Source organism: Camellia sinensis, chromosome 5 (assembly GCF_055761805.1).
Source record: "Camellia sinensis isolate YWXY chromosome 5, ASM5576180v1, whole genome shotgun sequence".
NCBI lineage: Eukaryota > Viridiplantae > Streptophyta > Magnoliopsida > Ericales > Theaceae > Camellia > Camellia sinensis.
Genome location: NC_138965.1, coordinates 178,242,682 through 178,269,266, shown reverse-complemented (window position 1 = coordinate 178,269,266; position 26,585 = coordinate 178,242,682). Strand labels below are relative to the sequence as shown.

General features: G+C 38.2%; 1 protein-coding gene across 1 annotated transcript; it reads left to right on the top strand.

Moving 5' to 3' along the window:
* Nucleotides 1–2,314: 2,314 nt before the first annotated feature.
* LOC145791889 (uncharacterized) lies at nucleotides 2,315–5,644 on the top strand. Its single transcript, XM_082872348.1, has 9 exons — nucleotides 2,315–2,590; nucleotides 2,723–2,788; nucleotides 2,887–2,954; nucleotides 3,092–3,272; nucleotides 3,483–3,644; nucleotides 3,754–3,906; nucleotides 4,074–4,326; nucleotides 4,955–5,158; nucleotides 5,541–5,644. The coding sequence occupies exons 1-9, from the start codon at nucleotides 2,315–2,317 to the stop codon at nucleotides 5,642–5,644; spliced, it is 1,467 nt and encodes a 488-aa protein (XP_082728474.1).
* Nucleotides 5,645–26,585: the final 20,941 nt, after the last annotated feature.

Genomic DNA, 26,585 nt, shown 5'->3' with positions numbered 1-26,585 from the left:
TTGATGATACAATGTGTGTTGTAAAAGAATAATTTCAATTTTAATTTAAAATTAAAATTAAAGTATGATTTTAATTATTTAATTTGATAATATTGGCGCTACCGTTGTATAAAATTGTTATCGAATAATTATATATATTAATTCTAGTTAAATTATTTGTGTATTTTGATAATTATAATTCTATCGTATTATAAAAAAAATAATTATCATATAATAATTATATGATATATATTAAATGGTGAGGAGGATGGTCCATTTTTATTTATATGGCAGCATGTGTATCCTTCTCTTCATGGAGCAGAAGGGGTCAGAGTTAAAGTAAGGCAGTGGAAAGATCAGAGGCCATCTAGTAGCCCTAGTCATGTTCAGAGACCAGCATCTGTGCCAAGACCATTTCAAAGGCCGTTTATTGGCCAGGGTCAGAGGTTTTTCAGGCTAGGGCAATATTATGGCTAAAGGGTGAGGTTTCGACAAGCTTATCCCGCTAGTGCAACTAAGGATGCTGAAGCCACCAGTGCCTAACTATGTTGGTTGGCAAGGTGTGATACATCCAAAGTTTCCTTTGTTAGGATGGAAGCCTATAGGTCCAACTAGGACTCAAATGAGAAGAGAGCAGAGAAAGTTTCATGTTATGTTCTTAACCAAGGGGGGAGATAATTCAAAGAGAGATGACCAAAACAATTTGATTTGGGTAAGAAAGAAAAAGAAGGAAGAAAAGGGTGAGTCAAGCAAGACAGAGAAGATGGTGGATAAAATACCTAAAAAGGTTCTCCTTAGGAGACAACTGGAGGAAATATCTAAAGCTGTCTTTTCTGATGAGGAGAGTGGGGAAGATGAAGTGATGATTGATGGGAATGCAGTGGTGGCAGGAAAATTAGAAGAGATTCTTGTTGACAGCAAGGAAGACACAAAAGAAGATACAAAGTCTAAAAGTTATGCAATTAGGTTTGGTTCTTTGCCTGCAAACCCTGATTGTAATATGATTATGGCTTTACCAAAAAGGTTTGAGGCAAAACCTGGGCAGTTAGAACAACTGGAAGGTGATGTAGAAGATTTGTTAGAGCCTACTGTGATGATGACAGAGGTGCGTGAGCCCAGAGCAGGGGCTAGCAAGTCCATTCAGGTGGTTAAAACTGGTAGTCGTGAGAAAGTGGTACTCTAGTCACCCAAACCAGAAGTGATAAGGCACTTGAGGCCTTTGTATGTGAGTGCTCACTTGAATGGTTGTCCTCTAACTAAGGTGTTGATTGATAATGGGGCTATTGTGAATATTTTGCTCACCAGGATTTTGAGTGTTACTGGGAAAACAGTTGATGATTTAATCCCTTCTGATGTATCTATGAGTGATTTTTCAGGAGGTTCATCTGACACAAGGGGTGTGATTGCCTTGCAACTACAAGTTAGAGACAGAGTGATGGGGGCAACATTTTTTGTGATTGATTCTATCTCAAATTATAATTTGTTACTTGGAAAGGATTTGATTCATTCCAATGGTTGTGTACCTTTATCTCTTCATCAAGCCTTGATTTTCTTGATAGCAGAGGGCCAAGAAGGGCAAGGTATGAAGGTTTTTTGGGCAGAGGCAAATCCATTCAAGACTGACATCCACAATGTGGAGGCCATGCTGTATGCTGAAGAATTTAGCCTTGCTATGTTGGAAAATAAGGAGTTGAAGTCAAGGGGAATTGGACTAACTTATGGCCAGTTCTAGAAATTTGTTGAGGAAGGTTTTTGACAGATGAGCTAGGAAATGGCTAGGCCAAGTGTCTTATAGACCAAACCTGTAGATGAAGTGCTAATTAAAGACATTACTAATGAAGATAAAGAAGAGTGAGGGTGAATTTAGTTTTGATGTAATTAGAAGTACTTTTGTTAGGCTTTTTTATTTTTATTTTTTTATTTCCTTTTAGAAAGAAGGTTGGGTGGTATGCTGCCTCATTGTTTTAGGGCAGAATGTGTTGTAAATAATAGCCCTCTAGACTATAAAGAGGTGTTGTATGAAAATTTGAAGGAAGCTCTTGCAAAGCTTGATGATCTCAAGGCTGTTGTGTAAGATCCTTTAGAAGAGTTTAATCTAGGAGATGAGGCCTATAAGAGGCCTATTTATGTAAATGCTTTATTATCTAATGAATGTAAAGTCAAGCTAGTTGGCTTGATTTCAGATTATTCTGATTGTTTTGCATGGAGTTATGATGAGATGCAACAACTAGATAGGTCCTTGGTTAAGCATAAACTGCCAATAAAGTCAAATTATGTGTGCCACATAAGCAACCTCCAAAGAGAATAACAAATGAGGTCACTCTTATGGTAAAAGATGAAAATTGAAAGGTTGTTAAAAGCTGGTTTTATTAGAACAGCTAGGTATGTGGAATGGTTGTCAAATATAGTTCCAATTCTTAAAAAGAATGGAAAAACTAGAGTGTGTATTGATTTTACGAATTTAAATTTGGCCACACCTAAGGATGAGTATCCCATTCCAGTTGCAAACTTGTTAGTAGATTCAACTACAAGGCATAAGATTTTATCATTCATGGATGGCCATGTTGGATACAATCAGATCTTTCTTAGCCTAGATGATGTTTATAAGATTGTATTCAGGTGTTGAGGGGCGTTATGAACCTTTGAGTGGGTGATGACGCCTTTTGGGCTTAAGAATGCAGGTGCCACCTATCAAAGGGCTATGAATTTTATCTTTCATTATCTGATTGGGAAATTTTTGGAGGTGTATATTGATGATGTGGCAATCAAGTTTGATGAGTTTGAAGAGCATTTAGAACATCTTCGACAGGTGTTCCAAAGGATGAGGAAGTACCAGCTAAATGAACCCCTTGAAGTGTGCTTTTGGGGTGTATGTTGGTACTTTTTTGGATTTTTTTGGTCCATCAGGAGGGGATAAAGGTGGACATAAACAAGACTAAAGCTGTTAAGCAGCCCAATCTCCATCCAACAAGAAGGTGTTGAAAAGTTTCCTTAGGCAAATAATTTTTTTAAGTAGATTCATTACCAATTTAGCAGGGAAGACTCTAGCTTTCTCTCCTTTGTTAAAATTGAGGTCTGATGAAGACTTTAGATGGTAAAGTGAGTATTAAAGGGCATTTGATGCAATTAAGGACTATTTGTCTAATCCTCCAATCCTTATGCCACCCATTAAAGGGAAACCCTTAAAGTTATATATTTCAATAGAAGAACAATCGATTGGGTGTTTATTGGCTCAGGATAATAAGGAGGGGTGTGAGCAAGCTGTTTACTACCTGAGTAGAAAGTTGAATGAGGTAGAGACTAGATATAGTTCTATCGAAAAGTTATGTTTGGCCTTATATTTTGCAGCCATCAAGCTGAGGCATTACTTGTTACTTGTAGAGGTTAATGTGATTGCTTAGATTGATGTGGTAAAATATATGTTATCTAGGCCAGTTTTGAGAGGAAGGCAAGGAAAATGGTTGTTGGCTTTAATTGAATATTGCCTTACGTATGTATCTTAGAAAGCTGTGAAAGGCCAAGCACTAGCAGATTTCTTGGCTGAGCATCCATGTAGTCCTGTCGAGGTAGCTTTGTATGAGGTATTTTCAGTTGAAAAAAAGCCATGGAGGGTAATGTTTGATGGCTCAAAGACTGAAGAAGGTGTTGGTGCTGGGGTGGTGTCGGTTTCACCCTAAGGAAACTTAGGTGTTTCAGTTCTGTTAAGGTAGATTTGTATGAGGTATTTCAGTCATCATATCAATTAGATGAAATTGAGTGTTGTCAAATAATCAGGTAGAATATGAAGCCTTGATTATTGGCCTAGAGTTAGCAAGAAGTCTAAGAATTCCACACTTAAAAGTGTTTGGAGATTCACAGTTGGTGATAAGGCAGGTGATGGGTCAGTATAGGTGCAACAGTGCAATATTTGGAGAGTATTTGGAGCAGGTATTGTAACTGGTCAAAGGTTTTGAGATAGTAGAGTTTGAACAAATGTTTAGACTTGAGAATAAGGAGGCCAATAAGATGGCCCAGGCAACCTCTAGTTTGAGGGTTTCCAGGAAAGAATAGTTCGGACTCAGAAGAGGACAATGCCTTGTCTTATGTGTCAACAGTTGCAAGGCTTGTCAATATTGACTTTGGAAATGTTAGAGGATGATTGGAGGTCACCTTTGATCAAGTATTTGAGTGACCCAGAAGCAAAAGTAGATAGAAGGATAAAATATCAAACTTTGATTTATGTCATTTTGGGAGATGACTTGTTCAGAAGAACCCAAGATGGGTTGACATTGTTATTTATTAGAGGGTTAAAACAGATGCAGGTCATGGCAGAAGTCCAGAAGGGCATTTGTGGTGCTCACCAAGGAGGTGAGAAGAGGTGGTTGATCGAAAGGCATGGGCATTTTTGGCCCTCTATAAGAAAATATTGCATTGATTATGCAAAGGAGTGCCAGCAATGCCAAAGGCATGGTAATGTACAAAAAGTGCCAGCTAGGGATTTGCATTCAATTGCTAAACCTTGGCCATTTAAGGCTTGAGCAAAAGATTTAATTGGCCAGATATTTCCACCATCCTCAAAACAACATGTATTCATATTAGTGCCCACATATTATTTTACTAAATGGATAGAAACAGGCCCATTAAAAGTGGTGAATCAATCTCATGTGATTGATTTTATCAAGAAGCACATAGTGCATAGGCTTGGCTTGCCACAAACAATTACTGTTGATCAAGGGACAGTGTTTAATGGTGATGAAGTGATGGGGTTTGCCAAAGAGTGGCATTCAAATGTTGAACTCATTTCCATATTATGCCCAAGCAAATGGGCAAGCATAGTCATCAAACAAAACAATCAAAGTGACACTAAGTAAAGTGATAGGAGACAATCCAAGGGATTGGCATGAGTTATTATCTAAGGTTTTGTGAGCCTGCAAGAATTCAAAGAGGGGTAGCATTCAAGCATCTCCTTATGACTTAGTTTATGGTCATGTTACAGTTCTACCCTTAGAGGTGACAATAAAGTCTAGTAGGGTGGCTAAACATTATGATATTCCTGTTGATGAGTATGTAGACGCCATATTCATAGAGTTGCAAGATGTAGAGTGCAGAAGGATTTTTTCTTTTGATTATATGATAGCTCAGAAAAAGAAGGTTCAGAGAGTTTATAACAAGAAGGTCAAGTTAAAACTTTTTGGGGAAGGTGATTTAGTGTGGAAAACTATCTTGCCATCGGGAACAAAAAACCTTGAGTTTGGCAAGTGGTCACCAAATTGAGAAGGTCCCTTTAGGATCCCTAAGGTCCTTAAGGGAGGTGCGTATCAATTGAAATCTTTGGAGGGGCAACTACATAAGAGGAATATAAATGGGAAGTACCTTAAGAGATATTATCTAACCATGTGGGAGACCTTTGAACGAAGTTGATAAGTGCATATAAGGCAATACATTTCATATAAAGACAGGACAAGTCTTTATTTTTTTGGCCCAAATAAGCATGTTTGTTTAAGTTAAAAACACTTGATATTTATTCAACTTAAACAAGGGGGGCATTGTTTACACCAATTTTTACTAGTTCTTGTCGACAGGTGGACCAGTTGAGATACGACATGTGGCAAAACCAAGTGAGGATTCAATAGTTGTGAAAAAGGGACAAGTGGCATTAGGGAGGTTGATCACATGCGTTGGATGACTCAGATGATGGCACAGTTATCAGGTTAGGTTATGAACTTAGTGGGCGACTTGTAAAAAAGGGCATGTGCAAGATGAAAGTTTTTCTCTATCGATGGAAGGTCCAAAGTACTGAGGGACATATGGCAACATGAAGGAGAGGTGTTTTGACATACAAAAGTGAAGGATTGGAGAAGTTTGACCGCCTAGAAGTCAGAAGCAGTTGCAGCAGTTACACATCAGCAGTTGCAGATTGAGGAGATCGTGGGGGCGTGTGAAAGAAGAAGTATAAAGGTTAGAAATTTGCACAGAGAGAGGACATTATCAACAACACAACAACCTAGGAGTAGCTTTCTTAGTTTAGGAGTAGTTTCTTTTGTAATTCAGATCCTTGTAAACTATTGTAGAATCCCCATTTTTGACCGCCTTTAAGACTTGGGCCTTTTATTCCAAACACCTGATGATGAAAGTTACACTGTAAAATCTTTTCAATTCTCAGCTAAGAAATTTGGATTCAAGCTCTAATCCCAAACCTTACACCCCATTTTGGACAAACTATTTTAGATCTTGAAACCCAATTTTTCAAAATATTTTTTCAAATGTTTCTACGATGTTCTGAGACTCACATTTCGATTATAATATTGCATTTTTTGATAAACCGAGTAAGGACAAGTGAAAATAAATGGAAATGAGGTGAACTCTTCGAAAAATATTTAAAAACATTTTATTTATAGGTTTGGCGTTGAAGGAAATAGGAGGGGAGGGAAGAAAACTAGTTCGGGAAAAGGTTGAGCATCATACTGTTAAGAGAGAAATGAGCAACCTTTAGTAAATTAGGCATATCTCTTTGAACACTTATAATTTAGATGTGAGGCCACCACCATTGGAAAGTAGACTTCCGGGGCTTCAATTTGGACTCAAGAATCACTTAAAACCAAGTCTGGATGAGGGACATATGCTCGTTTGAAGTCAGGCCTAAAGTGCAGATTTTTGGACGCGACCGGGTTTGCTTAGATCTGGCCGTGGCTTGTTTAGACTCGGCCAGGTGTAGCTCAGCTTTTCGTGCTCCCTTTCGGAAGAATGAATTGCCTGTACAGTTTGGACTCCACTTGTGGGTTCTAAATTTGATTTCACAAGTGCGATGTGAAATAATGAAAATACAAAAAGAGTTTAAATTCGACAATTTCTTTTGGAAAATTGATGTTTTGAATCAAATGCCAAAAATGGACTGCTTTGCTAGATATCAGAATCACCACCAAATATTTATTTTTGAAAATTTAGGAAACCCGTGACTCGTGCCAAAGGTCATTAGTTTGTCGTTACCAAAGTGTCTTGGTTCGAGAACTTAGGTATGAGAGGGAAAGGTCATTAATTGAGCACCCCATTCACCCGATCAAAGATCGGCCTCTATTAATCATGATGTGATTCTTATGTACAGTATATGTTTTTATTTTATTTTTAACATACAAGTATAGACTAATTTCACTAGAAGTTGGAACGTTTGATTTCTTGTTTGTTTTGAATATGAACCACTTGAAAAAGTGATCTCATATATATACATTAATCAAAGTATCCCAATTTCAGTTAATAGCCTTCATCCATAGGCATTCAAACAGGTATATCAAGTAAGCATTTAGCCTCATGGTAGTATGTTTAATATGGCAGCAATCACACTCATGCAATATGCTAAAGCAAAAATTCTTACCTTATGTCCGAAGGCGAGTCAAAAGAAAGCAAATAGTTAGAAAAAATACATGATCCTAATTAATGCAACATGACTACTGCAACATGACTAATGCAACACATACAACGTGCAAGTAATAAGCTCGACTACTAGCATGACATATGAGTCAATTCAAGGCATGTGATAGCGCATGTATTCAAGTAAAGAGGTTGAATTTGACATTTGAATAACATGATGAATCAAACTTTTATGCATGCAAAACGAATGGATGCGAGTCATGGAAGTGCTAATTTGAAAATATGATGTCCCTATGCTAACCATCATAAGCTGATAAATAAAAAGGAGAAAGAATGGGGGTTGGAAGATAAACAACTTATTACATATTTGTCCTCACGAAGGAGGGTTCGAATGTCCAAGTGTTCGAATAAATATTTATTACAAATCTGAATGAATAATAGTGGAAAGGGGCTGTCTAATTTATTACAACAAATATGCAATGATTGGGCGATGCTCCTCAGGAATTACTCTGTCTGCCTTGTTGGGAACTATTTTGTTTCACCCTATCATTGCTTTCAACCAAAAGTGTACTGTTTGTAATTTATTGGAGCCTTGTCGACCCAGAATACGACTCAGTCAAGCCGCAAATAAATCCAACATACCTTGTTTTCTTACGGAAATCTATTTTTTTTTGTGCCTGAGGTGAAACAGTGCAGACAGGGTATTCCTAGCCATGTTTGTCTCTTCTACCCTTTTCTATTATAAAAAATACTCAAGAGAGGAGCGAACTCGCTTCCCAAACCATCTATGGTTGCAAGTTAATTTGCAAGATGATTTTGGACACGATAGGACAAAGATCAATTAATGCAAAGCATAACAACCACCTTTCCCTCTTATCATGAAGTGAATTCAAGAAGAGAAGTAGAGACGCTTTAAGGTTCATCAAAATATCAATGGACTCCGGCATAATGTCTGGCCGTAAAGACGTTTCAAGATTCATCAAAACATCATGAATTGATGTAAGACAAGTCTTGACACAATAGACTTGGTATGACGTTCGACCGAATCCAATATTAGTTCTTTATGTCGGTTGTAATCCAATTTATCAATTTTATTAGCCTTTTTTTTTTATTACCTTTCCATTTCTTTATCTTTTCTCCTTTTTGTTCAAAAGTGATATTTACGTCCACTAAGTCCAAAATATAATAAAGAGAAACAAACACCAACTTAATCTGAGAAAATCAACCTTATTTTCTTCGGGGGAAATTACAAAGGATAAGGGATTTCAAGCCAAACCCAAGATGTGCAACAAGGACTAGTCAAACTCAAAAGAGTGATAATGACTTAGGAAAAACCCAAAGTGAGCAATAATGACTTGAAATCCAAACTTAATAAGCTATAATGACACTTTCCTTGGTGATTTCCAAGAGTTTAATTAGAAAGTTAGTCCCTTAAAAGTAAACAAACCGGTGATAAAAAGAAATAAAAAATAAAAGATTGGCTTTAGTATAAGAAAGATGTATGCCTTTGGTAATGAACCTCTGAAGAGATTAAACTATTAAGCATGAAAAAAGTTTTATGCTATTGGTAATGAACCTCCAAAAAAAATTAAACCATCAAGTATGGAAAAATTTATTTCTTATGCTTGAATAACAATCTAAATTTTTCACAACTTTTTAATCGAAATAAGCAAAGAATGGAGGGAGGTTGCAGGGATGATTATGCGAAGTTGATTAATTGGTAAATACAACACAAACATAATATTAAAATAATAATTATTGACATTAATTAAACAGCCCCCAATAGCATAATTTAAGTGAGAAAAGGTGAATAAATTCAAGCTGGTAAACAAATTTAAGGAAGGGAGGCTAACCCCTCCTCCCCCCCCCCACTTTTATAACTTCAAATCACATATTTTAGATGTTGAAAAATAGCCCCAAATCAGTCCCAAATCAGTCCCAAAATAGTGGCAAAAATTAGAGAAAACAAGTGGGAAATACAAGGATAAAAGCTTGGAATAAGGTTCAAGCAAGTGTGATTAACGCCTCCACCTTTGGGTAGCTTTTAATCACAAGTTTCAGCTCTTAAAATAGTCCCAAAATAGTATGAAAACACAAGAATAAGATGAACAAAGATTGAAATAAAACAAAGGAAGCTTTACTTCTTGTAGAGAAGGTGTTCTGGTTGTAAACCAAACTTGATTCCAAAGCACCCTCAAGTTTGAGTTATGATCTTCAAGTCTCAAATCAAGTTCCAAGTTCAAGCTCTTGTATGGTATGTATGGATGATATTGAGAGAGCTACAAGGATGATATGAGAGCTTATAGAAGGACAAAGATGAAGTAGCTTTGATTTATTTTTGGATATTTCTAAGATATTTCTAAACTCTTGATATTGTTTCTTTCTCTCTAACTCTTAATCTTGTTTTCTTAACCTTTGATACAGCAGGATAAGCCCCGTATTTATAGAACTTGAGTTGCTGCTCAAAATATCTATAGAATTGGGCAGCTGGTAGATTGCTGTACAAACTGCCTGAAAAGTCAAGAGGTCCGGCCGGACCTTGGTGTCTCCGGCCAGAGGTCACTAATGTACGGCCGGAGGTCAATGTATGCCCACTGTTCCTCACTTTTAGGTTCAATACAGGTACAAAACTGACTTTCTGGGGTAAAAATACAGTGGGTATGGTGAGAATTGTTTAGAAACCGAACTCAGATTCTTTTATTGAGAATTAAAACCACGTACACAATATAATCATCATCATCGAGCGCTCGGAATAAAGTGCCTAAGTCTTACAAGCAGTCAAAACTGGGGTGTCTACACTAGGTTTCAATGAAAACTTCTTCAAAGCACCTTTTAGACCTGGCATTGCATTATGGGGCCCAGCTGTGGGTTTTGGGGCTTGACCAGGTCTCATTAGCGCCAAACAGGACAATTAGCGGGAATTCGCCAGCTGTTGTTTTTTGAAGATATTTTTGACCAATTTCGCTCAAATTCTATAAATAGACCTCTTGTATTCAGAATTAAAGGATAGAAGATTTTTTTAAGGGCTTTGAGGGAGATTGAGAGCTAAAACCATCCTCTTTGCTTCCTTTGATCTTCAAACATTCTTGAACAATACATACACCATTAGAGCTTGTTCTTGGAGCTTTTTGTTGAGATTTCAAACTAAATTTTAGAAACTTGAGGGTGTTATGAATCAAGTTTGTTGACTAAGAAGTTATCTCTCTTTTCAAGAGGTATAACTTTGCATCTTCTTCCTTACATCTCTCTCACTCTTTTCCTCTTTTTTCCTTGATTTATACACTGTTTTGGATCTATTTCAAGTATTGGAACTTGGGGTTGAATAGCTACTAAAGGTAGAGAGGCCTAACACCCTTTCTTGCACCTTATTTCATAGCTCATCCCCTTTGTTTTACCACTATTTTCTTGGCTTTACAAACTGATTTTCAGAGTTAAAAAAGGCTGAAAAACATGGTTTGGAAGTCCCAAAAATGAAGGGGTTAGCCACTCCTCCTTAGTCTTGCTTACTAGTTTTATATCTCTTTGCTTTTGCCTATCTTTTGTATTGTTTTAACATGTTTTAGCTACTGTTTTTTATATGTTAGGGGCTGTTTTATTTCATTCAAATAGTTTATGCTTTAAATACTTTACTTGTTGTGTTGTAAGTCCTCATGGCTTCGGTTGTTTAGGCCTTAGACACCGAGTCATTCGAGTTGATAGCTTTTCTTACTTAATTCCATGTAAAGAGTCTCACTTGTCCAACAATCAACTTTGCATAATCATTTCTGCGCCCGCCCTCATTTCTTGGTTTTCTTTGTTTGAGAGTTGTTTCAAGCGATTGATTGTTATTCAAGGCATGAGAAAGAGACCTCTTATGCTCAATGGCTTAATCTCTTTGGAGGTTCATTGTCAAGGCATAGTCTTTCTTTCATACTTAGGATCACTTCTCGTTTGACATTTCTCTTCATTTAGTGGACTTAAATATCACTTTGGGACAAAATGATTAAAGAATGGAAATGTAAGTCAAAAAGGACTAATAAAATTGGCTTAAAATCAATGAAACCGACAAAGAAAATGAATAAAATTAGTTGGATTTGGCCGAATGTTATGCAAAGTCCATCGCGTCAAGGGTCATCACATATCAATTCAGGATATTTTGATGAATTTTGAGGCGTGTCTACCTCCCTCTTTGGGCTAGTTTCATGATAGAAGGGAGGGGTGGTCATCTTTCATTGCATTTATTCATTTTTGTCTAAACGTGTCTAAAACCATCACACTGTCAATTTCCAACCATTGATGGTTTTGAACCGAATTCGTTCTTCTCTTGAGTTTTCCCATGATAGAGAAAGACAGAAGGGACAAACATGGCTTAGAAAGGCTTTGTCTGCACTGTTTTCACCTCAAAGCACAAAAACATTTTTTCTGTAAGAAAATAAAGCACGACCGGATTTGTTTGGACTCCGCCGGGCCTTATTAGGGGCCGGCAAGGCTCCAATGTTTGGTGAGCAGAGTACTTTTGAAAAAAACAGAGGGCAGTGGCTGAGGGTGAAACAGAGCAGTTCCACAGAAGGTAGACATAGCAGTTTCTGCAAACCGCCTTCATTAACAAGCATTCAATCCTTGTGCATTTTTTTATATACATTAATGTTGTTATATTATTGTTCATATTATTTTTTTTAATTATTGTTGTAATTATTATTATTGTTCATATTATATTGTTGTATTTAGTGTTGTAATTATTATTCTTATAATATCCTTGTTGTAATAAATAGTTAGTTTAGCTAATTCATTCATTTGGTGTTGTAATAGCTAGTAATAATGCGGACACTTGGACATTCGGACCCTCTTGCACGAGGGCAAAATATGTAATAATGTAGTGTATGTCTTCCAATCCCCATTTATTTTTACCTTTTATTTACCCGCTTACAATGGTAGCATAGAGCATCACGTTTCCTTAGCATTGTTCCATGACTTGCATCCACTCGGTTTGCTCGAATACATGCTTTATCCCATGTCTTGAATTGAATCAAATGCCATGCTAGTAGCCGAACTTGTTATTTGCATGATTGTATGTGTCACATTACTCATAATGCATTATTTAGGAGCATGCATGTTTTCTAATTATTTTGCTTTGTTTGGCTTGCCTTGGAGTACCAGGTGAGCACTTATTGCTTTAACATGTTGCATTGTGTGTGATTGTTTCCATCTCAAGCATATTCCATGAGGCTAAGTGCTTAAGTGATATACCTGTTTGAATGCCGGTGAATGAAGGTCTTTTTACTTAACTTGCGATAATTTGATTAAATGTCAATACATGCTCGCTTTTTTAAGTGACACGTGTTCAAAACAATTTTCAAAACAAATATGAAATCAATGCGTTCCAAATTTTGTAAATTGATCTATACTTGTATGCATCACTTTGTAAAAAGTAGCCTAAACAACCAAAATAAGAGCATATAATGTAAATAAGAATCATAACATGATTAGTAGAGGTTGATCTTTGATTAGGCTAGTGGGTTGCTCAATTCATGACTTTTCCCTCTCGTACCCAAGTTCCTGAGCTGAGACACTTTGGTGATGACAGATAAGTAGCCTTTGGCACAAGTCTTAGGTTTCCTAAATTTCTCAAAATTATTTAGGTGGTGACTCTGAAATCTGGTAATGTAGTCCATTTTTGGCATTCTTGATAAAAATCGATTTTCCAAAAGGTTTGCCACATTTGGACTCTTTTGTGTTTCCCCATTTCACGTTGCACTTGTGAAACTAGATTTAGAACCATGGGAGTCCGAACTTTAGGGCTAATCGTATCCGAAAGGAGCACGAAAAGAAAGCTACAGTTTCTGGCGACTCCATTGTGGAGTTAGAGAACTTGACTTGAACTTCATGATGTGACGTTTTATTTACATATATATGTTCTTTGTATTGCATTTGCATTTGTTACTTTAAGTCACTGTGTTTTCCATTTGCTATTCCTGGATGACTTGCTGGAGGCTTGCCTAAAAAACTTACCAAAAGACTAGCCGGTCATGGGCTCTACCATGTTGGAAACATAACCCTTGGATTTGGATTAGTGCTATACCGCTTGATCCTCCTTTCACTTTTCGGTGTTAGGTGTGAGAGGTAATTAGGTAATCTTGCTAAGGTACCCTTTTGGACCAATCGGCCTAGTGCTTGTAGTGAGCTCCAGCGACCATTCAAACTAGGGCAGGATGCTTTCCTATTTTTTTAGGATGTTATGATACCGTTTGTTTGAATAATAAAATTGTAGACCACTCCAAAACTAAGACAGGGAAACCCTAACCTCTTTTGTGCAAAATGTGAAATCTTTGGAAGTGTGTGATACAATCCTTGGAGAGTCTTAATCTTGAGGCAATTCTTTTCAAAACTTGAGGGTCATATCAGAATCAAAATTTGGGTCAAAATCTAGGGGTTTGTGTTTGATATGGGTAAATTTTTAGCAAAACCAGAATTAGGGCCCAAAATTGTATCTTGCTTTATTGTGACCAGCATACCTGGTATCCTAATCTGATGGGGCATTTGTTTTAATGCTAGGTTTGTCTGAGCCAGAGAAGGAGCAGTACCCGCCTTAACCCATCACAGTCCATCCAATCTCAGAAAAAAAAAGAACCACTTAGCAAAGGTCCAGTCTATTTGATTCCCAAAGGTCAGCTCAGAAAAGATCCAACCAATGCCAAAAGACCCACTCTAAAAAAGCCCAATTCAGTCGAGCCCATCTAGACTAATCCAGTTCAGATACATCAAGTATAAACAGGTCAAAATCCTTGTCAGTCAGCTCTTAGGTTACACCCATCCAACTTAGCAGACCCGTGATGATGCAGAGTCCAGAAGCAGTTGTGGCCATGATAATGGCCCTAAACCAGGGAATTGCCATGCATGATGAGACCAATGCTGATATGCAACGCCCATCTAGGTCATCTACCACATATCCAGTCCCGGGCCCTTAGCCAAACTTTGACCTACTTCCGCCAATTGAAAATTTGCAGGGTCCAAATCCTCGAGAAGGGTTGGCTCAAGCTCAATTTTTCAAACCTCTGGTGTAGCCTAATGAGGGGCTTTTTTCCCTTGATATTAATCAGCTCAACCCGACCTTGTTAAAAATTGCTAACCTTGAGAAGCAATTCAAGAGGGCACAGGGAATTAACTCCATTTCCGACATTGAGGATGGGCACATTGAGGCTGTCGTAAGACTCTAGACAAATTCAAAATGCCACATATTGACCTTTTTAACGGGTCTAGAGATCCTATGGTAAATATCCGACTTTTTTTGGATGTCTTGAAACCGATGGGTCTGACTAAGCCTCAGAAACTCTTTCTGTATGGAAGAACCCTGTCAGGTCTAGCAACCACTTGGTACGCCAAGTTGGAGGATAAAGTGAAGCAGAACTAGGAAGATTTGGCTGAGGTGTTTGTCAATTAGTATTCTTACAATACGCAAATTGAAATGACCACCGAAAAGCTTGAAGCAACCCACTAGAATCCTAAAGAACCTTTTTTGGAATTTTTTGCAAGATAGAGAGCAAAGGCAGCACAAATGACAGATCGACCTTCTGAGAAAGACCAAGTGGGGAAAGTGGTTTAGAACCTTGAGCCAGATATGTTACAAAATTTAATAGTCGCTTCACTATTCACTTTCAAAAATTTGCATGAATTAGGGGTTCAGATTGAGAGTGCATTTAATGAAGGGATTATTCCTAGAGCAAGCGAATTAACAAGGAGGGTGTTTTCCGAGAGTACCAATGCTAGCAGTAGCATTATTTCCAAACCCACTGAAATCAATACCGTCACCATCGATCTTGCAACTGCCAATCCCTTTGCCAAATCCAACTCACAAACAGTCGGCCCGACCCGAGCCCAAGGTAGAACTTTCACCCCTTTCCATATGAGCCTAACCAACGCCCTAAAAGTCTTGATGGAAAAAGGTATCTCAAACCCCCTTATCCCCAACCTCTTCCTAACCCACTTCCTGCTAGACATAACCCCACCAAATACTATGCTTACTATCAGCAGCGCGGTCATGGCATTGATCGTTGCTACTGCCTTCGTCATGAGGTTCAAAGTCTTATCGATAACCAGATAATAGCTTCACTTCAAGAACCCAATGTTACCACCAACCTACTTTCCATCTGTGACCAAGCACCTCGTCCTTACCTTAATGCCATCCATACACTACCTCATATCTTCAACCCCAATATATATATCACTCTATCCCATTTGCCTAGGCCAGAAGTGTTCATTGTTGAAAGTACTGATTTATGCATGATAGATACACCCACTCCAGTTCGGACACATCAAGAACGCCAAATGGCCAAACCCACTACTGCTGAGATGTTAAGAATGATTAAGAAACCTTCAAAGAACGGTGGTAGATTTAACCTTTGGGGTTTCAACCCTATCAAAGGATTCTTCAATCTTGGGACAAGGTAAAGATGGAATGGGCCAATCAAAATCAAACAGGCCTTGGCCAGATATAGCTGTCTGACTCTTTGATAGGGCTGAAACAAGTGGCAAGAACAAGGCCTGGGCAAGCATTGATCCCTATGCACATCTTCAGTGGGCTATTGAGACTTTGAAGGTCAAAGGGTTGAACAAGCAGCAAATGATCACAATTGTTACAAAGATTATGGATGACACTTTTATCACTTAGGTTGAGAGCATTTTGACTCCAAGGGCAAACAATGAAAAGGATGCTTTACCAAGAACACCCATCCTAATTCTAGTCCCAAGCCCATGAATACCCAGCCAATACCCACCAACCCACCAACCCATTTGTCAATGTTTCTAACACTGATGCCTCCTCCTCCAAAAAATGAGCCTTCACCCATCTCCATATGAGCCTAACCTGTGCATTGAAGGTACTGATGGAGAAAGGGTATCTCAAACCGCTAAAATCCTTGACCTCTCCCAAATCCTCTCCCACCTAGACATGACCCTATTCAATATTGCACATTTCATCAGCAGTATTGATCGTTGCTGTAGACATCCCATTTTGACCGCCCTTAAGACTTGGGCGCTACTGATGGTTTACTTGGTGATGAAAGTTGTGCAGTGCAAAGGTTCGATTTCTTCGACAAGAGAAAAGTCAAATCCCAACCTTGTACCCCATTTTGGACCAAAGCTATTTTGAATAGTTTTTAGACCTTAAAACTCTATCTTTCAAAATATTTTTTAAAATAAAGTTCCTACGATGTTCCAACGCATGCATTTTGTTAAATGTTGCACTTTTCGGTAAACCGGGCAAGGGCAAAGTGGAAATGCATGAAAGAGAGGTGACATCTTCAAAAACATCTTTTTTGGGGGTTTGGAGTTAAAGAAAAGAGGAGAAGAGGGAAGAAACCAAGTTGGAGAAGAAGATGGGCATGAATAGCTAAGAGAGAGTCGAGCAGCCCTCGCTAAATCAGGCCTATCCTTTTGAATACTTAGATTTCAGCTATGAGGCCACTACCGTTGGAAAGCTTACTTTAGGGGCTTTATTTTTCACTTAAGAATCTCCTAAAGCCGTGTTCGGATGAGGGAGATATAGCTGGTTGAAATTAGGCATCAATCCGGTTGGACCGAAACTGAGCAGTCTTCACTAAAAGAGGGATATCTCTTAGCACACTTCGAATTTTGATGCAAGGCTTCCACCATTGGAAATCTTACTTCCGGGGATTCAATTTTCACACAAGAATGACCTGAAAAGGCATCCAGATGAAGGAGTTATGCCTGCTTCAAGTCGGGGACCAGGACTGATTTTTGCTGCGGACCACTAAGGGAGTGTGTCGACCACAAATGGAGCATGCTGACCATATGCCGACCAGAAATGATCCTTGTCAACCAGAAAAAGTGGTCGGTTGACCAGTTAAGGTGGTCGGTCGACCAAAAATTTCCAGGAAGCCCAGAATCTGCAAATATTTCCTCTCCAGTTATTGTGCACTGCATCAGATATTTCCAAATCAGATATTTCAACCAAATGCTCATATATTGCTATATATTGAGCCATATATCATATATTGAAGGGTTGGCAAGTTTGGGGATCCTCTCTCTCTAAAGTCTCTCTCTCTAGAATTTTAAAGAGAAAAAATTCTAGCCCCTCCCTCTAGAAGCCTCTCTCTCTTCTTGTTTTGAGCCTTAAGCTTAGAATCCTCTACACTTTGCAAGGAGACCCTTGAGAAAACTTAACCACCATTGGGCTGAGGTTCTTTGAGGATCATTTGGAGCTCCTATGGTGGTTTTAGCTCAGAATTTGTGCCTGTTTTGCAGCTGTGCATCAAGGGTAAGAAGTTTCTCCCTTTTAGCTTATTTTGCATGCTTGCTTGGCCATCTTTTCACACTACTTTGGGGCTGTTTTTGGGGTGGTGTTGAACTACAAAAACCTTTGTTTTTCCTCTATTTTTCAGTCCTAATAGTATTGGTTTGTGCCTTGTTTGTCTAGGGGGTTTTCCTCCATGTTGCTCTTTGGCTTGTAAAGCCTTTTGAGCCATCTTTCACCACCTTTCAAACCAACTTTTTTAGCCTTTAAACCACTAAATTCTAGAGGAATTTCAGTGGTGAAAAGGTGGTTTTGAGGCCTCAAATGGGAGGGGGTAGTCCCCCCCTCCTCTTGTCTTGTTTGCATGCCTTGTTGGCCTAATTAGTGAGCATGTTTTTCGAGCATGTGTTGGCTTGTTCTTAGCTTATTTTTGGGCTTATTTCAGCATGGCATAACTCTGTTTTGACTTCGTTGAGTCACCTCTTACATGTTTTTTACACTTGTAGTGTAATCTTGCCATTTAGCCTTACATGCTTACTACTTTGGCTCATCATTCTAGCTTATTTTGGCTATGCTCACACATACTTTTACTCTTGTTTTAGCATGCTTAAACTCTTTTTTTGGCTGGCTCGGCCACTTCTTGCTTGCATTTTGTACTTGTAGTGCAAATCGTGCTTACTAGCTAAACATGCTTGATGTTGTAGCCTATTATTTTAGCATGTATTGGCTCTATTCCAGCACATTTTTGGCATTGTTTTGACCTTTCTTGGGACTGTTTTGAGTCATTTTGGCCCTTTGGGGCTTGCTTGATATGGCTATGGTACAAGTACCTTAGCTAGTCTTGAGCTTTGAGCCTCCTAGCATGCCTTATTTGTGATATGTGCATGATTTGACATCATTTGGAATGTAATTTCAGAGCTTATGTCTTTGCTATACTCCCATGTTTATCACTCTTTCATTACTCTTGAGGGTTATGCATTATGCCTTGTTTGTGAGCCAATGAATGAACATGTTTTCCTTCTCTTTTGAGCCTATGTTTTAGCATATTTTTGGCCTTGATTTAGCATGCCTCAACTCTTTTTTGAGTAGTTTGGGTCATATGGGATTTGTTATGCATGGTTGTAGTGCAATAGCTTTGGCTAGCCTCATGATTCAAGGTCATTAGGATGCTATGCTTGTGTTGTTTGGTGATTTGGCATCATTTCACACATGATTTCAGTGCATATAGTGTAGCTACACTCCCACATTTGTCACTTCTTCATTATGTTTGAGAGTTGTGCTTCTATGCTTTGTTCATGGGCCAATGAATGAGCATGCACATCTTGCCTTTTTTGTGCCTAAGTCTTAATGTGTTTTTGCCACTGTTTTGAGATGGTTTAGGTCTATCCATAGTTGGTTTATCCATTTAAACTTGGTATTGCATGCCTCTTATGAGATGCTCTTTACTAGCTTTGATGTTCTTGGCCTCCGAACATGTCATGCATGCATTGTTCACATAGCATATTGCATGTGTGTTAATGTCACCATGTTAAGCATATTTACCATGAGGCTAAGTGCTTATTTGATATACATGTTTGAATGCCAGTGGATGAAGGCTTTTCGCTTGAATTGGGATGATTTGAATAATGTACATATGAGATCACTTTTTCAAGTGGGACATATTCAAAACACTTTTCAAAACCAACATGAAATCAAAGTGTTCCAACTTTTGTGAATTAGTCTATACTTATGTGCATCACATAGTAAAAATAGCATAATAACTAGAACAAGAGCATATAATGTAAATAAAAATCACATCATGATTAGTAAAGGCCGATCTTTGATCGGGTGAGTGGGGTGCTCAATTGATGACCTTCCCCTCTCATATCTAAGTTTCCGAGCCGAGACACTTTAGTGATGACGAACAAGTGGCCTTTGGCATGAGCCACATCCCTATTTTGTGCCTTAAGCTTAGAATTCTCTACAATTTTGCACTAAGACCCTTAGCCAAACATCTTCATCTTGGAGCTGAGGTTCTTTGAGGCTTGGTTTGAGCTCATAAGGGCGGTTTGAGCTCAGAATTGTGGTTGTTTAGTGTTGTGCTTCAAAGGTATAAGGCTTACCTCATTTAAGTTTTGTTTAAGTTGCTTGCTTGGCTATCTTTTTACACTGTTTTGACCTGGTTTTTCAACCATAAAAAACTCTATTTTTAAGGTTTCAAAATGGTGGTTTGAGTCTTGGTGAGTTAGGGGGTTGTCTCATCTTTTTGCTCTTTAGTTTGTGAAGCCTTTTGTGCCATTTCTTACTACCTTTACATCAAAATTTTTGGGCCTATAAACCACTGAAATTCAGAGTTATTTCAGTGGTAAAAAGTATGTTTTGAAGTCCAAAAATGGAGGGGTTAGCCTCCTCTTCTTGTGTCTCTCTTGCATGCCTAGTTAGCACTACATGGTAGCTTGATTTTGTAGCTTGTGTTAGTTTAATCTCAACATGTTTTAGGCTTTATTTTTACATGTTTCAACTTTGTTTTGGGTTGGTTGGAGCATTTGTTGCTTGCTTTTTGTACTTGTAGTGCAATTGTGCTTACTAGTCTAGCATGCCTAATGGTTTAGCCTATTTTTGTAGCTTGTGTTAGCTTAACTTTTGGTTGTTTTAGCTACTATTTTGGCCTACTTTAACTCTGTTTTGGGCTGGTTAAGTCTTTCGAGGCTTGTGTTGCATGGCTATAGTGTAATGGTCTTCATTAGCTCATTGTTTTGAGGCCTCTAGCATGAAGTGTTAGTGGCTTGCATGTTGTAGTGTCATTTAACATATGATTTCAGTGCATATAGCTCTGTCACACTCTCACTTATTTCACTCCTTCATTGCCTTTGAGAGTTGTGTTTTGAATCTTGTTTGCGAGCTAACATATGAGCATGTTTTTCTAGCCTTTTGTGCTTCAATCTTAGCATGTTTTAGCCATTGTTTTGGCATGTTTTGACTCTATCTAGAGCTGGTTTGGTCAGTTGAGCTTTGTGTTGCATGCTTATAGTGTTGTGATCTTCACTAGTTTGATACTTTTGGCTCTTAACATGTTGTGCATGTGTTGCTTGCATGTTGTAGTATCATTTTTTCATGCCATATTAGCACTGAAATGTCTGCAACCTCCCTCTATTCTTCACTTTTTAATTTGTTTTGAAAGTGGACTTGAGCCCTTTGTTGGCTTGAGTGTGGAATTGAGGCTCTCATGTCTAATGGTTTTAATCCTCCCTTGAGGGTTTCTATTAACCAACAACATGAGGCATCTTTAATGCTCAAGGCACTTGTGGCTTAGGACCTCTTTCCAATTAAAGGACTTTCACTTTGGACTTAATCGGTTAAAGGACTAATCAATAATCTAAAATGTGTAAACAAAACATGACAAGTAAAACTTGAGCAAGATACGCATGTTATGTTGCATTGCTTGTGTTTGGATCCGATGTTAATCCAAACACAAGAAATGTGGGACGTTTTATACTCAAAGTGATGAAACGTGTCACGTTTCTTGGTCGCCGTCACCCTTGATCACACATGATAGGGTGATGGTCCTTTGAGTCTTATTTGTGCATTCATTAAGCTTATACAAGCTTGACTCTTTGGCCATCATGCATTGAAAATGCTTGGTTGATGGCTTGAGAGCCAAGTGCTACACTCTTTTGAGCTTGAAAAATGATAAGAAGGGTGGCAGTACACACATTTCTTGAAAAATGCATTGATTTGCCTTTGTTGCTCTCTATTGCAGCAAAAACAGAAGTCTGGAAAAAGGGGCAGCCAACAGAATTCTGGAAAAAGGTGCATGCATTATTCATTTGTCTTGCATGCACCGAGGCTCGGCGCATCATTCAAACCGCATTGTATTTCAATACTTATTTGAATACATGTTTCAACGCATGTTATCAAATTGTTGCTTTCATATGCCATCTTAGATAGCCGAGCCTATTAATCGCATTATTGCATGTGTTGCATTAGGCATTTTTGTATAGTTAGGATCATGCATATTTCTAACTAGCTTTTGTTTTGGCTTGGAGTACTCTGTAAGTTTTACGCTTTAGCATACTAGCATGAGTGTAAGTGATGCCATGTTTTGCATGCTTTCCATGAGACTATGTGCTTAAATGATTAAGCGCATGAATTCTTGTGGATGAAGGCTTTGTTGCTTGAATTGGAACAATTTGACAAATGTAAATTTTAAGCCCACTTTGTGAAGTGGCAAAACCATGTTTTAAGCCCACTTGAGGGTGGCAAATCTATGTTTTAGCCCACTTGAGGGTGGCACCTTCAAACCATTTCCAAAAACAAACATGAGTTGTTTTGTTCCAATTCTTGCGATTTAATCTATACTTGTGTGTGTGCGTCACATAGTAAAGTTAGCTAATAACCGGAATAAGAACACATGTGTTTATAAAACAACATATCATGATTAGTAAAAGCTGATCTTTGATCGGGCGAGCATGGGTGCTTATTTTAGGACCTTCCCCTCTTATACCCAAGTTCCCGAGTCGAGGCAACTTTGGTGATGACGGACACGTGGCCTTTGGCACGAGTCAGGGTTTTCTAAATTTCCCAAAAACAAAACATCTAGGTGGCGACTCTGTAATCTGGCAAAGCAGTCCAGTTTTTGCATTATTTGATTCAAAATCAATTTTCCAAAATGGTTTTCCAGATTGGACTCTTTGGTGTTTATTAGTCTCACATTGCACTTTGTGAGATTAGATTCAGAACTGTGACAGAAAATCTGAACTGTAGGACCAATTCGAGCTCTCCGAAAGAGGGCGCGAAGAAAGTCGACTCTATAGAAAGGAATGAGATTGAAGTTGTATTGTGAGAACAAGGTGGGATCTTAGTTGCCATCTTTGCCCAACCTGCACTCATTGAAGAGATTAAAGAGAAACAACATGAAGATGAGTTCTTGAAGAAAATTTTCGATGAATTTCGCTCAAAACCAAGGCCTGGGTTTGTACTTGAGAACAGTGTGTTGAAATTTCAGGATCGCCTTTGTCTGCTAGACTATTTTGACTTAAGGAAACGCATCATGACTGAAGCTCACAACTCAAAATTTGCCATGCATTCAGGAAACACAAAGATGTATCATGACTTAAAACAGAATTTCTAGTGGCTGGGAGTGAAAAGGTATATTGTAGATTTTGTGGCAATATGTCTATGATGCCAACAAGTTAAAGCCGAATATCAATGGCTCGCTGATTTGCTATAGCTGCTTCCAATACCAGAATGGAAGTGGGAACATATTACTATGGACTTCATTGTGGGGTTACCTCGCTCCCCTTGAGGTATGGATTCTATTTGGGTCATTGGTGATCGTTTAACTAAGTCTTCCCATTTTTTGCCTATTAAAACTTTTTATAATGCATATAAGTTAGCTAACATTAATGTGAATGAGATTGTGAGATTACATGGTGTGCAGTATCCATTGTATCTGACAGAGATTCGAAGTTCACGTCAAGATTTTGGCAGAGTTTGCAACGGACTTTGGGAACTGAACTGCGGATAAGTAGTACTTACCACCCACAGACAGAAGGTCAATCTGAGAGAACCAATCATACTTTAGAAGATATGCTACGGCTGTGTGCTCTAGACTTTCAAGGCAATTGGGAAACCTACTTACTGTTGGTCAAATTTATGTATAATAACAGCTACCATTCAAGTATTGGTATGGCTCCTTATGAAGCTTTGTATGGTAGAAAATGCCGATCTCCAATCTGTTGGGCCAAGGTAGGTGATAGACCGTTGTTGGGACTAGAACTTGTGCCAGAAACAACTGAGAAAGTGAAACTTATTCAAAAATGCCTAAGAACCGCACAGAGCCGTTAAAAGAGTTATGCGAATGTCTAGAGAAAAGATAGGGAATACGAAATTGATGATCATGTATTCATAAAAGTAACTCTAACGGAAGGCCAGACGCGATTTGGGGTGAAAGGCAAGTTGGCCCCAAGATATATTAGGCTATATGAAATTCTCGAGAAGATCAATTCAATAACATACCGAGTAGCCTTACCTCCGGTGATGGAAAACATGCACAACGTTTTTCATGTTTCAATGCTTCGAGATTACTTACGAGATCCGCTCCATGTGATAGAACTGACTCATGTGCTTCTAAAAGATGACTATACGTATGAAGAGAGGCCAATACAAATTGTTAGCTGAAGAATCAAGAGATTAAGAAATAAAGAAATTCCATTGGTAAAAGTTGATTAGTAGAATCATGGAGGAACTTATGCAACTTGGGAGACAGAAGAAGATATGATGAAAAGATACCTCGACTTGTTCCCTCTGGATCCGATATTCTTATAAACTAAAGGTAATTCGATTTTGGACGACCAACTCTTTAAGGGGGAAAACTATAACAACCTTAACCCATGATTAACGTTAATCAATGATTTAATATGCCTAATAAGTTATTAAGATCAAATTATGAATTAATTGCATATGTGTTGCATTATTTGTGTTTTTATTTGTCTCTCGTAGGAAGATCTATTTGTGTTTCCATCTTATTCTGCGAACTGAAAGCCTTATCGGCATCCGATTCAGAAATTAACTTGATATATGTGGTATTTGAAATTTATAGGAATTTATGGCATGTTCAATTGAAATTCGATTCGGAATCAAATAATTAGAAGAAAATAATTATACTTGTTTAGGTTAATCAAGATTTAACTAAAGCTCCACTAATTGAGCCTATATAAGGCCAAAGGACTCTAGACACTTGAGAAATACTCTCATTTCATCATTTCTTGAGTAGAAACGTGAGAAGAGAAGGAAGGAGAGGAAGAAAAAGTGAGACCAACAAGAAGAGAAAAGAGATTGCTAGAGAATTTAAGAAGAATTGGTGGAATTACTCAAGAACTCACTAGGATTCAAATACTTGTGGATTTTAGGTAAGAATTCAATTCATACTTTATGAGCTCAAGTTAGTTTTCATGAACATGCAAGAAAATATAAGAATTGATCCATAATTGAAGCTAAGAGAGTAGAATTGGGAAGCAAATCATGCATGAATGCTCATTCCATTATAATTTGAGTTTGTTTTAAGGAATTTCCCTCTTGCATGTCCTTAATTTGGTCTTGTTCTAAGAATTAATCATGTCTTTAAGTTAAACACCTCATTTGCTCTTGTTTTGAAGGCTTTGAAGTCAAGAAAGTGCTTGCATGTAAGTCCATGTGTTGTTTTCAAAGTTTAAATTTGAATTTTGCACAAATGACTTACTCTTGGGCCTTGATTTTGTGAAACGATCTTTAATTCTTAATGTTTTCAAAGTTTAAACTTGTTTTCTCAAGTTTTGGGGCCAAGAGTTATGTTTTGATGAGTTAGATTCGAGTTTTGAGCTTGAGAGTGCAATCTGGAAATTCCAGATTCTACCTCTCCACTTGAGCGAACACTCTGTGATTTTGCACTTCTGCTCGAGTGACCAAAAATCCCGCTCCCAGAAGTTTACGTGTTTTGCAGACCGCTCGAGCGACAAAAGTTGCGCTCGAACAAGGGTATGAGTCTCAAGCTCAAACGGGCGTCAAACGAGCATCGAGCGAAAAAATCAAGCAACCAGCACTTTTGCAAAGTTTACAGACCACTTGAGCAAAGGAATGTACGCTCGAGCGACCACTCACATTTTGCATGTTCGCTCGGACGAAAAAAGCTGCGCTTGAGCGAGACCCTTGTTTTCATCAAATTTTGTTAAGTACTTCCAAGTACATTTCAGCATGCTCATTGCATCCTAAGCATTCCTAGGCCAAGATTAAGACACCATAATAAGGATAAGAAGTAAAAACACACCAAGATAAGAAAGAATTAAGTTAATGTTTCCAGGTGTGTAATTCAGTACGTGTTCGGTTTGTAACTGTGTAGGTCATGCGCCAAAAGATGTCTGATTTGCCCATTCTGTCTATTTGCCTTGAAGCCATCTGTTAATTGTGAGTAATAACTCTATAAAGTTATATTTGATTTAATTATTTTTTGATGATACGAAATGATCAGTTTTCGGAAATGCTATGTTTTATATGAATGAATGATTGTCCAAGTTTCTGAAATGTATTCGTGGCATCCTTAGCAAATATGATATGCCTCCCTTTATGGGTCATTAGAAACGTCTCTGTGTACATGAGTCATCGGACTGCTTTTGTGAGCGTCCCTTTATGGGTCATCGAAAACGTCTCTGTGCACATGAGTCATTGGAATGCCTCGTGGCTATCCCTTTATAGGTCATCAAAATGCCTTCACAGCCGTCCCCTCATGGGTCATCGGGTTTGCAAATGCTAAAGGATGTGCCACGGACTATAATGTGTAATGATCGAATTTTGAATACGAATATGACTATGTATATGAATCTGTTTCTTCTTTGACATCTAAACATGTATAAGGCTCAATTTCTGCATGGACATCATTCAGCAAAATCTTTACCCTGTTATTATTCACTGGACTTCCGCTCACTATTTATTTAATATGTATGTAAGTGAGCAGGCGCGTGACCAAGCCTAAGATGTTGTCCAAAACTAGCCAACGTGCCTCCCGTAGAGGTTCCCTTTTTGGAGTTTTGATCAAGTTTTGAGCCTTGGAGACTTTGTACTTTTGATGTTATTTTGTTCAAACATGTTTGGAAGTTCTATATGTGTGACTTAGGTGACGTAAAAACAATGTATTCATGACGTCACAAGAAAATATATATATATATATATATATATATGAGTTTGTTTTGAAAATTCTGTCTCATATATGTTTGCACAGCTCAATGGACTATGTACATTTATTAATGTTGCTTCTGCAGCCCCTAATTATGTGTTATACTATTAAAAGGCCTTCGGTAATCCAAGGATTATTGGCCGGTTATGACGCTAAACCTATAGGGGCGGGTTTGGACCCGGCCATGGGTTTTAGGTCCCGACCGGGTCTCATTAGTGCCAAGCAGGGCAGTTGGCCGAAATTCACCAGTTGTTGTTTTTTGAAGATATTTTTGATCAATTTGGCTCAAATTCTATAAATAGACCCCCCTGCATTTAGGATTAAAGGTTAGAAGATTTTTCTAAGGGC